Raw genomic sequence first — 12,496 nt, 5'->3', positions numbered from 1 at the left:
TGTAAAATGGGTAGGAAATTGGCGCTGCTTCCAGGCACTGTTGAAAAAAGCAGTCAGAGGGCCTAAAAGACAGGGACCCAAAATCTTATAATATTCAGTCGTTAAGCCATCTGGACCTGGGGATTTACGAGTTTTACTGGTTTTAATAACGCCTTTAAGCTCCCCCTCCGTGATAGGGTGGCTAAGAAAGGAGCGTTGCTCTGCGGACACCTGTGGTAAGTGTAGGCCCTGAAAAAACTCCTCCTCCTCCGCCTGCCCTCCCAATCTATCTTCCTTATACAGATTTTCGTAAATTTGGCGCAGAACTTCACATATATCCGGGCTCTTTGTTACCAACTGACCCCCGGACGTTTTTAGGCCACTAATAAAGGTTTTTTTCCTGCGGATAGCAACTAATCTGGCCAACAGTTTCCCAGATTTTCCCCCAAATCTGAAGAAATGATGCTCAGAAAATTTTAAGGATCTCTGGGCTCTTAAATGCAAGTGGCTATTCACGGCTGCTAAGCATGCCCTGTAAGATGCCCTATGCTGAGGAGAAGAAGACTCCGCCAGCGCCTTCTTTGCCAGGGAAAGCTGAGCTTCAAGTCTGAGAATATCTGCATTTAACCTTTTCCTCTGAGCAATAGAATAGGCGATTATATCCCCCCTGAGGACTGCTTTACTGGACTCCCAAAACAGTACTGGGTCTTCCCTATGGGGGTTATTATTCTCTGCAAACTCTTCCCATTTTTGCCGCAAATATTGCTGAAAATGTTTATCCTCACTCAGATTCCTGGGAAATCTCCAAATTCTCGGGGGCTTGCCAAGATCCGAGAGCCAAAACTCCACCCAGATCGGCGCATGGTCCGCCACTATGATTTCCCCAATCTCTGCCCCATCCACCCTGGCAAATAGAGACTCTGGAATGAGAATATAATCAATCCGAGACAGGGTATTATGGGCCTTAGATACATGAGTATACTCCCTCATATCAGGATGTAGAACGCGCCATATATCCAAGAGGCCCAATTGCTTGCAAAAGGTGGGAACCCTGATGTCGGAAGTAAAATTATAACTGGGCGGCAGGTGTGATTTATCTAACTCAGGGTCAGAGATTCCATTGAAATCCCCAGCAAGAAACAGTTCCCCCTGCATATTAGTGAGAAGCAGGTTAATAATACTAGTAACAAAGAGAGGGTCTGGGTGATTTGGAGCATATAAATTACAAATAGTAATAGGTTGCCCAGCCAGATCGCCAGTGAGAATAATGTATCTGCCCGCATCATCCTTAAGTTCACTAGTAAGAGTAAAGGGCGTATTCTTATGTACCAAAACCGCTACACCCCCCTTCTTCCCCTGGGCAGCAGAAAAGTAACATGCTGAGGCCCATTCCCTACATAGCTTCGCACTCTCTACTGCATTCTGATGGGTTTCTTGAATGCAGGCTATATTAACTTTCAGGCGTTGTAGGTGTTGGAATACTTTTTTCCTTTTTATTGGGGACCCTAGCCCATTTACATTCCAAGAAATTAAACGGTATTTATTCCCCATCTAACTATTAAACAGTACAGATCGCCAAGTCAAGGGAACACAGAAAAGAAAAATGAGAGCAGGCCCCCAGCCTAGCCTACTCTCAAGCTTGTACACCAGCAGCCAGAGCAAGAAGAACATCCCAGCAAGCCCATCGTCCAAGTGCATACCAGACACATACATCATACATACAAAAGCAGCAATACCAGCATTATCCCTCCCTCCCCCTCCCCCCACCCCCCAAAACAGCAAACCAATCCCCAATATACCCAGACTCAACAAGTCAAGTAAAGAGATCATTAAGATGTGAACAGAGGGCACAGAGCTCTCACCCACCACCATTGTGGTTGAAATTAACAGAAGGATAACCAATCCTGCCATAGATCTTATTTATGAAGAAAGTCGAGGGCCTCCCTCGCCGCTTCTGCCGACTCATAGGTAGTCCATTTTCCTCCATGATTTATGCGGAGTTTCGCTGGGAATTGTACAGTGAAGCGAATATCCTTTTCAATAAGCTGACTACAAATAGAGCTATAGGCTCTCCGCATAGCCGCCACCTTTACTGAGTAATCTGGAGCCAGACGAATTTCCTTCCCTTGAAAAAGCAGTGCCCCCTGCTTCCGTGCTGCCTGCAGAATAAGGTGCTTGTGATGAAAATTAAGAATCTTGGCAATCACGGTGCGTGGACGATTTTGATCCGGTCCTTTAGCGCCGATTCTATGAACTCTCTCAAATTCCATAGTATCCCGTAGATCAGGGAGGCCCAGAACTTCCGGCAGCCATTTTAACAGCATGGGCCACAATAGCTGATCTTCCAGCGTTTCCGGGAGCCCTATAAATCGAATATTTGATCGCCTTGCCCTGTTTTCCAGGTCGTCCAGCTTCTCTTCTTGGTCCTGGAAGGCTTTTTCCATGCTAGACACCTTCCCCTGCAAGGCGTTTACCTCGTCTTCAAGGTTCGAGGTCCGCTCCTCCACCTGAGAGAGGCGAGGTGCGTAGTCCGTGAAGGCTTCTTGCAACGAAGTAAGTTGCGCCGATATCCCTGCTAATTTTGTGTCCAACACGGCGCCAACAACTTCTTTTATTTCGGCCGTGGTCGGCGGTGGGGAAGTAGCTGCCGGATGCTTTAAATGCGCCGCTACCTCCGGGGACGCGACCGCCATTTTGGGTTCCGGCCCTCTCGATTTTTCATTGTCCCTTTTGGCCACTTTCGGAGGCATCACAGATGGCGATTTGGACATAAAATTCGCTATCGACATACGTTCCGCACTCATAAAGGTGAAAACAGCGGTTCGGCAGGATTTGTGCAGGCTGATGGAGGTGGGTAAGAGATGCGCCGCCCGGAGCGAGGAAGTCTGCGACCTACCTCACTCACCACATCACGTGATCCTCCCCTCAACCTCTTAACCTTTCAGAGTCAGTGTCCCGAGTCCTGGTAGCTTCACGTAAGCCCTCCATGAGAAGGTCTTATCGTTCCAAATGGAAGAATTTTACAGTATGGTGCACTTCTATGTCCTTAGACCCCTTCACTTGTTCCACAGTGAAGTTTCTGGAATATCTCTGGAATCAGGCCTGAAAACTTCCTCCATCAGGGTTAAAGGCAACGCGGTAGCCGCGTTTCATAAAGGCATGGAGGATGTTCCTATTTCGACACAACCCTTAGTAGCACACTTTATGAGAGGCTTGCTCCACTTAAAACCTCCACTGCGCCCTCCGGCCCCTGCTTGGGACCTTAATGTGGTTTTGGGGCGGCTTACGAAACCTCCGTTTGCGCCTCTCTACTCCTGTGATCTCAGTTATCTCTCATGGAAAGTAGTTTTCCTTTTCGCTGTCACGTCAGCTTGCAGAGTTAGTGAATTACAGGCATTAGTTACCTATCCGCCTTTCACTAAAATTCTGCATGACAGGGTAGTGCTCCGCACTCACCCTAAATTTTTACCAAAGGTAGTGTCGGAATTTCATATTAACCAATCTATTATCCTACCTACCTTTTTTCCCAGGCCCCATTCAAACCCAGGAGAACAGGCTCTGCATTCCCTGGACTACAAACGTACTCTAGCCTTCTATCTGGACCGCACGTCGGCAAACAGGAAATCCACTCAATTATTTCTTTCTTTTTCGATAGCATTAAATTGGGAAATCCTGTGGGAAAACAGACCCCTCTCCTCCTGGTTAGCGGACTGCATTTCTTTTTGCTACCAGCAAGCAGGCTGCAAGACCGTGTAAAAGAACACTCTGTCAGGGCCATGGCGACATCAGTAGCGCACCTCCGTTCAGTGCCGTTTGCTGATATTTGTAAGGCTGCTACCTGGAGTTCTCTCCATACCTTCACAGCCCATTATTGCTTAGATACGGCTGGCACACAGGATTCCATCTTTGGCCAGTCTGTTCTACGCAACTTGTTTTCTGTTTAACTTCCCAACATCCTTCCACCGACCCGTTCAGGTTTCAGGATGCCCTCCTAACCAAATTTCCACCCCTGTTGTTGTGCCTGTTGCACGTCTTTGGGTGCATTTGGTGCTTTGTTCGGGCATCCTCAGCTTGGTACTTACCCATATGTGAGGACTACCATCCTGCTAGTCCTGTGAGAAAGCAGAGTTGCTTACCTGTAACAGGTGTTCTCACAGGACAGCAGGATGTTAGTCCTCACGAAACTCATCCGCCACCCCGCGGAGTTGGGTTCGTTTGCGTTTTCTTATTTTATTTTTCACACGTACTTTTTACTATATGCAGGGTCAGTGCATTGCTGGGGCAAACCCAGTAGGTGCCAGTAAAAGTTCTAGAAGCTTTGACAAAAGTGTTCCGTGATTGGGCTCCATCCTAATGATGTCACCCATATGTGAGGATTAACATCTTGCTGTCCTGTGAGAACACCTGTTACAGGTAAGCAACTCTGCTTTGCATCTGAATTGAATCACAAAGTGGACAGATTATGCACCCTGAACAGACAACAAAACAAGTTAGCTATGGACGCCTTTGCTCGCCCCTGGTACACAATCCTCCTATACGCTTATCCCCCGATACCGCTGATAGCCAAAACTCTCGTGAAGCTACAACAGGACAAAGGGTCGATGATACTCATAGCCCCGTATTGGCCTCAACAAGTTTGGTTTCCCATGCTTCTCGACCTCTCGGTCAGAGAACCAATTCGCCTGGGCACAGCACCCACTCTCATAATTCAGAACCAAGGCATGTTACGCCATCCAAACCTTCAGACCCTGTCCCTCAGAGCTTGGATGTTGAAAGCTTGATACTCCAACCGCTCAACCTTTCAACTAATGTCTCTCAAGTGCTTGTAGCCTCACGAAAACCTTCCACACGAAAATCCTATCATTCTAAGTGAAAAAGATTCACCATGTGGTGCAAGCAAAAAGGTATCGACCCCTTTTCCTGCCCCATGCCATCTTTATTACACTATCTCTGGTCTCCAGACTTCTTCGGTGAGAGTACATCTGAGTGCTATCTCAGCATACCACAAAGGAGTTGGGAATGCCCCGATAACAGCGCAACCCCTTGTGAGTAGGTTTATGAGGGGCCTATTACAACTTAAGTCCCCTCTACGGCCACCAGTCACTGAATGGGACCTAAATATATATATTTATTTATTTAAATGTTTTTATATACCGAAGTTTAGCTAGCTGCCTTCACTTTGGTTTACAGATGTAACAACTCATTACATTCAGATTGCACAACTCAATACATTCTGTAAGCAACTGATATCAAACAGGTTCCTGAAATACAGGATGTGAATTAACTTATATAATTTATATCAGTTTTTTTTTTTAATTTTTTTTTTTAGCAACGTGAGGTGAGTTAAGAAACAAATTCCGAATTCTGTAAATTGTGTGAGAAAAAAACGAATATCGACACTAGTTGAGCCTGCGAATATTAAGTTTTAAATATACCTGTGGTTATATATAGAGTGACATCATTATCAGTAATTAGAGAGTTCAGTTTTCCTTTATAATAGCCACGAGATTGTAATTGTTTAACCTACAGTGGTTATGTGTGAAATATGTTGTGTGGTTAGCCAATTCCATCTTTGAAGGCTTGTCTGAAGAGTCATGGTTTGAGTTCTTTTTTTAAATGTTTTTGTGTTACTTTGTGAGCTTAGGTACTCTGGTTGTGAGTTCCAGATTTTAGGTCCAGCGATGGATATGGCTCTGTTTCTTACATTGGATAGCTTAGCTAAAGGTAGTGATGGGACGTTTAGCAGTAATTTTCTTGAGGTTCTTGTAGTGCGTTGTGGTCTGTGTTTCTGAATGATGTTGTTTATTGAGGTGTCTTCTATTTTGTATATTGCGTTGTGTAAGATGGTTAGGACTTTGAATTCAATTCTTTTTTTCTACCGGTAGCCAGTGAAGACTGTTTAGTACAGGGGTGATGTGGTCGGATTTTCTTTTGCCGGTGAGGACCCTGGCTGCCGCGTTCTGTAGTAGTTGTAGCGGTTTTAGTGTTGTTTTTGGTAGACCTAACTGTAAGGCTCATGTGCTTCCCATTTGAGCCTTTGCACTCCTGCGATGTTAAATTTCTTACATGGAAAGTTCTCTTCCTAGTAGCCATTACATCTGCTCGAAGGATTAGTGAGTTACAAGCACTTGTCACATACTCACCCTATACAAGGTTCCTACCTGACCGAGTGGTCCTATGTACTCACCCTAAATTCCTTCCCAAGGTGGTTACTGACTTCCACTTTAATCAATCTATAATCTTGCCCACTTTTTTCCCAAGGCCTCACTCTCACCAGGGCGAGAGAGTTTTACACACCTTGGACTGTAAATGTGCACTTGCATTTTACCTAAACCGCACTACAGTCCATAGGAAATCCACCCAACTCTTTGTTTCTTTTGACAAAAACAAACTAGGAGTTGCAGTGGGCAAACAAACTGGCTAGCAGACTGTATCGAATTCTGCTATGACAAAGCAGGCCTTCCTCTCTAGGGACAAGTGAAGGTGCACTCAGTAAGAGCCATGGCAACCTCAGTAGCACACTATTGTTCAGTACCGATTGCTGACATCTGCAAAGCCGCAACATGGATCTCTCTTCACACCTTTGCAGCACATTACTGCCTGGACAAGGAAGGACGTCAAGATTCCGCCTTTGGCCAATCTGTCTTGAAGAACTTATTGCCAGTATAATCCCAACTCCTTCCATATCCAACCTGCTGTGATTTCAGGCTGCCTCATTTTTTCCAACAGTACACCGTTTGTTGTGCCTGTTGCACAAGTTGTATGCTGTTGGTCCAAACAAATATGAGTCAGCCTGTAGCTTGCTAATCACCCACATGTGAGGATCCTGCTTGTCCTGGGAGACAGCAGAGTTGCTTACCTGTAACAGGTGTTCTCCCAGGACAGTAGGATGGGGTCCTCACGAAAGCCACCCGCCACCCCGCAGAGTTGGGTCCAAAACGTTGTATTTTTTTATTTTCGCTCGCACCTTTTGCTACAAACGAGACTGAAGGGAGACCCCTGTGGCTTGAGGGATCATGGCATGCTGGGCATGCTAAGTGTGCCATTCAAAAGTTCTAGAAACTTTGACAGAAATATTTTCCGTGATAGGACTCCGTCCAGTGATGTCACCCACATGTGAGGACTACATCCTGCTGTCCTGGGAGAATACCTGTTACAGGTAAGCAACTCTGCTTTAAGTGCTTATCTGTCTTCAATTCTAGCCAGATAACTAGTTAGTAGAAATTATCCGGATAAGTTGGGGGCATTTCTAGGGTGGGCAGGAGGAATTCCGGGAAAGAATGAAGTTAGCAGGATAAGTTATCCAGCTAACTCCAGTATTCAGAATTAGCTGGTTAACTTAATGCAGTTATCTCTGGCTGGGCCATAGTCAATTATACTTAACTGGCTAACTTTAAGGTAGCTGAGGATATTCAGTGGTGTGACTGTGCTGCTGAATATACTCTGCTAGTTAGATGGATATGGTTATCTGGCTAATTAACAGGTCGATACTCTTAAGGCCGCGGTAGAAAGAGTGCGGCAGTGCCTGGCGCACCCTCGTTCCCCGCATGCACAGTTCTCTTCACCTACCGCTCGATACTCTCTTCTAATGGCATGCAAATGCATGCCGCGTCTGCGAAGTGTTAGGGAAGTGTTAGGCCCGCGCAACCTATTTTACTGTATAGAGCGCCTATACAGTAACCTGGGTGCTCGGGCCTAATGCTTCACGGCCACGCTGGTATCTGTCATTTCAAATGTCATTTGAAATGACAGATACCAGGAAGTCGGGATTGCCGTCCCCTCTCCCCTCCTCCCGAAGCAAAAAAAAAGTGAAAAAAAAAGTTGCGAGAGAGAGAGGGGAGAGGACGGCAATCCTACGCTCGGCGACTTACTTTTGCAGCCCCCCTCCTCCGGACATCGTGGCTTCCCCCATGCCAGTTCCCCTTCCCCTCCTCCCGAAGCAGGGCGCGAAAAGCGCGAAGTGACTTACTTTTGCAGCCCCTCCGGACATCGGACGACCTCTCCTGCCTCCAGCTGCTCGCGAAGATGGACGCCTGCACGGCCGCTGAAGACGTGACGTCATGACGTTTGGTGTCACGGCATGTGACGTCACGTCTTCAGCGGCTGTGCAGGCGTCCATCTTCGCGAGCAGCAGGAGAGGTCGTCCGATGTCCGGAAGGTGCTGCAAAAGGTGAGTCGCTTCGTCGCTTTACACTGCCAGTCCCTTCTTCCCTCCTCCCGAAGCAGGGCGCGAAAAGCAGCCTTGCTCCGGGAGGAGGGAAGAAGGGACTGGCAGTGTAAAGCGGCGAAGCGACTTACTTTTTGCAGCACCTTCCGGACATCGGACGACCTCTCCTGCCTCCCGCTGCTCGCGAAGATGGATGCCTGCACGGCCGCTGAAGACGTGACGTCACATGCCTGACGCCAAACATCGTGACGTCACGTCTTCAGCGGCCGTGCAGGCGTCCATCTTCGCGAGCAGCTGGAGGCAGGAGAGGTCGTCCGATGTCCGGAAGGGGCTGCAAAAAGTAAGTCGCTTCGCCGCTTTACACTGCCAGTCCCTTCTTCCCTCCTCCCGGAGCAAGGCTGCTTTTCGCGCCCTGCTTCGGGAGGAGGGGAGGGGGAACTGGCACGGGGGAAGCCACGATGTCCGGAGGAGGGAGGCTGCAAAAGTAAGTCGCCGAGCGTAGGATTGCCGTCCTCTCCCCTCTCTCTCGCAACTTTTTTTTTTTCGCTTTTTTTTTTCTTCGGGAGGAGGGGGGAGGACTGGGGCTGCCCTAGAGGCCAGCATCCATGGACGCGGCCAGGGCAGGTGAGAGGGGGCTGGGGGAAAGCTTGCCGCCTACCCTTACCCCTGCCTCTAACGCAGGGGTAGGGGTAGGCGGTAAGTTAGCAGGTTAAACGCGGGGCAAAATGGCAGCGATAGTCGGGGCGCGCGTTACAGTATCGGAGGGGAATAGCTAATTCCTTCATTATACAGCTAATTCGTTCATTTACATATCATATACATGCGTGCGGAAAGGGTTATGCGTCTGTTTTAAGAAGCGCTAAGGACGCGTGAAACTGGAGACTGTATCGCTGGATCGCCTTACGCGTCCTAATAGTGCGCTCCCAGCACGTTACAGACGGGAAATCTTCAACCGCACGTTACAGTATCGACCTGTAACTGAGCCGTTCAGTGGCTGAATAATGTCCCCTGTGACAAAGTGCCCCTATTTTCCTTTTTAAAACTGTGTAGGATAAGGCTGAATGCCTGGTCCACCTTAAATCCCACAGAGGGAGAGAGTTCTGTGGGCGAAACCTGCTGAGCAGGGAAAGTCCTGAAGGTGGGACCAGTTGGGGCAGGGTAAGTTTGTGAGCCCAGCTGGGATTAGGAGGCTCCTACATCTCCAAGACAGGCAGCTCCTGTAAAACAATTCTGGCCAAACCAGAAGCTTGTAAGTACACTGTCCTGAGGTAAAGTCCTGAGGAATACAATGTCCTGATTTACCTCAGGACATTGTATTCAAGAATTGTGATATTAATAAAGTTTGTTTGCATTAGAAAAGGCTGCAGTCAGCAAGGTTTTCTGCTCCAGTAGAAGATTTACTTGGTAATCCTCATATCCCCCTTATTTTCTATCATGTGTATTGTGATGGGTCTGAAAAGATTTTGAATTTGTCTTCTTGAAAACTGATGTAGTCTTTGCCTCTCACATTTTTCATTAAGGCCTGCTTATGTTCAAAGTAGTGAAGGCAAATAGCTCTGCCCCTACCATGGATGCAAATGGAATTTAAAAAATAGAAAATACAGTAAAACAGGTAGGAGAAGACACTTCTTCTTTTTTTTTTTTTTTTAAGATGTGTTAGGGATAGGACGATGTGCAAAAGTAGCGTTGTGAGACTTGGAGGAGAAAAGGAGGAATATGTAGAGCCTGTCAAGGCAAAAGTGGTTTCCTAGCATGTAGACAGATGGACTCAGGACCAGTGGGTTTATGCTCCCCTGCCAGCAGATTGAGACAGAGCAAGCTGTTGTCACAATATATATAACCCTGCAGTGACTCCAGCCTGCCTGTATTCTCCATCTCCAGCAGATAGTGAACGAGCATTTCCCTATGGGGATTGCTTTGAGCTTTTTGAAAGGAGATATTTGAAATTCTAAATTCAGGAAAAGAAAGCCCTGCTCTCCTGCGGTGATACCTAAAGATCCCTTCGCCAGTTGAGAATTCCTGAGGCAATTTCCATGGTCCCTCAGAGGTGTGCCTTGGTCCAGTAGTTGGGTATTCCAGCGTGGGCTTAGCTGCTAAATCAGCAGAAAGGCAGTGGGTGCAGGAGGCCGTGCGCGGCAGTGATGGCGGATGACCTCTCCCCCCACAGCTGGAGACCATCTCTGTACTCAGCCGATAAGTGCTGAGCTCAGATAAGGTTAAATAAAAAAAAAAAAAAAAAAAGGAAAAGTTTTACCTGAATCAGCGACAGGGTTTCAGGATTTCCTCTGGTCTTCGTTCTCAGCATGCCATACCAACGTTTGTTCCTGCTCCTGTTGTGGTTGGGGAGCTGGGTGGCCTGGCGGGTTGAGCGGCCCCCAGTATGCTAGGCCCCGCACGTAGGTGATTTTCCTGCACGCCGCATAGTAGGCCACGGTGGCCATTTTCATGTGCTCATGTACGTGTTCTGCTGCCCTCTGTAGGCCGTCGGTGTGCATAGTGTGTCAGCTCTGTGCACGCATTGTGTGCTCGTATTTTGGGCATGCTTTTTATGCCCACAAATTTTTTTTACGAGCTTAACTTGGCGCACAGGTTGTGCATGCGCCTTGCCATGCTTTCTTCTAGGCGCTTACTTTCTGGGTGCATTTCATTTTTGAGCGTGAGCCGTTCCGACACACTTTATTACAGCGATGGTGCCGGGAAAGTAAGAAGCCTAAGCGTCTTCCTATTTGTGTTGCTTGTCATATTAGGGCTTCTCAGTCTGTCCTGGCTTCTAACGTGTCAGCCCTGCTCAGATACTCAGGGAGAGTTCTCTTCCTCAGATTTTGCTAAGCCTGGCTCTTCCTATTCTGATGATGGGTTGGTTACAGTCTTGACTGGGGGGATGCCAGATCTTGGTTCTCCCTTTCCTGGCTCCTCTGCTGGCAAGGGCAGTTCTGTGGGACCAGCTCCAGTTCCTTCTGGGCTTGGTCTGGATCCACTTGCTTTTTCTTGGGTGGAATTTTTTCAAGGCTTACAAATTTTTCTTCAGGCTCAGTCTTCCTCTTCACCCATTCCATTCAGGTCAGACCCTCAGCCGGTGGCTCTTCCCTCTTCCAATCCTATGCTTAAGCACTGGGGCTAGCCTTGGCTCCCTGCGGGTACTCCTCACAGGAATCTGGTTGGCGCTGATGATGAGGTTGATTCTGATTCCCTGCGAACAGGGAGAGAGAGAAAGGAAGTAGGACATATTAGTATATCAAATAGGGGTTAAAAGCTACAAAACTATTTTATTATACCTAGGAATTTTTTATGTGGATTCACCCTGAAATTGTTGGACTTAGCAGGGAGGGGGAGGGGCATGTTATGCCCACAGACTGTAATATGTTTGCTCACAAACATACACGCTCATTCTTTCACACCCACGCACTTAGACACTCACTCTTCTCATACTGTTACACACATCCATCACACCCATTCCCTCATGAGCCCATGACCACTCACACTTTGTCATATATACTCACATGCCCCCTCACATACATATGGCCTCACACACATATACTCCCTTACATACAAACAGTGACATGCCCATTCACATTTACACTCTCACACTCATATGCTCAGTCATTCTCTCTCTTTGTCAACTGGAACCCTCCAGTAGCAGCTGCCACCTTTGCTCTATACGGCGGACAAGACTTCTCCTTTCTCAGGTGCATGGGCCAATTCTTCCTCTCTTTCTGGCTGTGCGAGTGTACATGATTCTTCTTGATTATTCCCACTTGTGAGCCGACACTGTCTGTGCTCCTTTCGGCTGTTCGAGCCGAGAGGATTCTTTTAATTTCTGCCTATCCACGCAGCAGACACTCTTCCACCTTTTGGTCTACGTAGGCCCCAGTAATTTCCTCTCCCAGGGCTTGCATGTGTGCTTCTCTGTTGTAGATCCCTAGGTGTTCTAGATCCCTGGCAAATTCTTTAAAATTCTAAAGCCTCCAGGCCAAATAGAGAGTTCCCAGGTTACATGGCTCTACCCTGCCTATAGTGGGAGTGAGGATTGGAATTAGGCTGTGGGTTAGGTTGTAATGCTTTATGTATTTTTGCAGTAGTATTTCATTGTATTTTTAATGTGAATTGCTTTGGGGTGTGCATTCACAAGTTGTGTTTTGTTTCCTCCTCAACTCCTAGAGTTCAGTGGAAAGTGATCCATTCTGTTTTAGAAGAAAGAAGGGATAACCTTGTTGTTATGGCAACTGGTGAGTTATTTTTAACCTGTTTGTTTAACATGTCAAAATATTACACCAGAAATAATGGGGGTCATTTTTAGAAATTTTTGCATGTAAAATTGGAAGTTGTATGTGTAAGTGGCTACTACCCAGG

General features: G+C 47.2%; 1 protein-coding gene across 1 annotated transcript in view; it reads left to right on the top strand.

Annotated features, from left to right (window-relative positions):
• Positions 1 to 12,496, top strand: part of WRN (WRN RecQ like helicase) — a 983,741-nt gene that overhangs the window by 216,456 nt on the left and 754,789 nt on the right. The window contains exon 6 of the mRNA XM_029601951.1: positions 12,305 to 12,372. Coding sequence (XP_029457811.1) covers positions 12,305 to 12,372 — 68 coding nt within the window. The remainder of the gene's footprint in view (positions 1 to 12,304; positions 12,373 to 12,496) is intronic.

This window comes from Rhinatrema bivittatum, chromosome 1, assembly GCF_901001135.1.
Source record: "Rhinatrema bivittatum chromosome 1, aRhiBiv1.1, whole genome shotgun sequence".
Taxonomy (NCBI): Eukaryota; Metazoa; Chordata; class Amphibia; order Gymnophiona; family Rhinatrematidae; genus Rhinatrema; species Rhinatrema bivittatum.
This window is presented reverse-complemented; position numbering and strand designations above follow the sequence as displayed.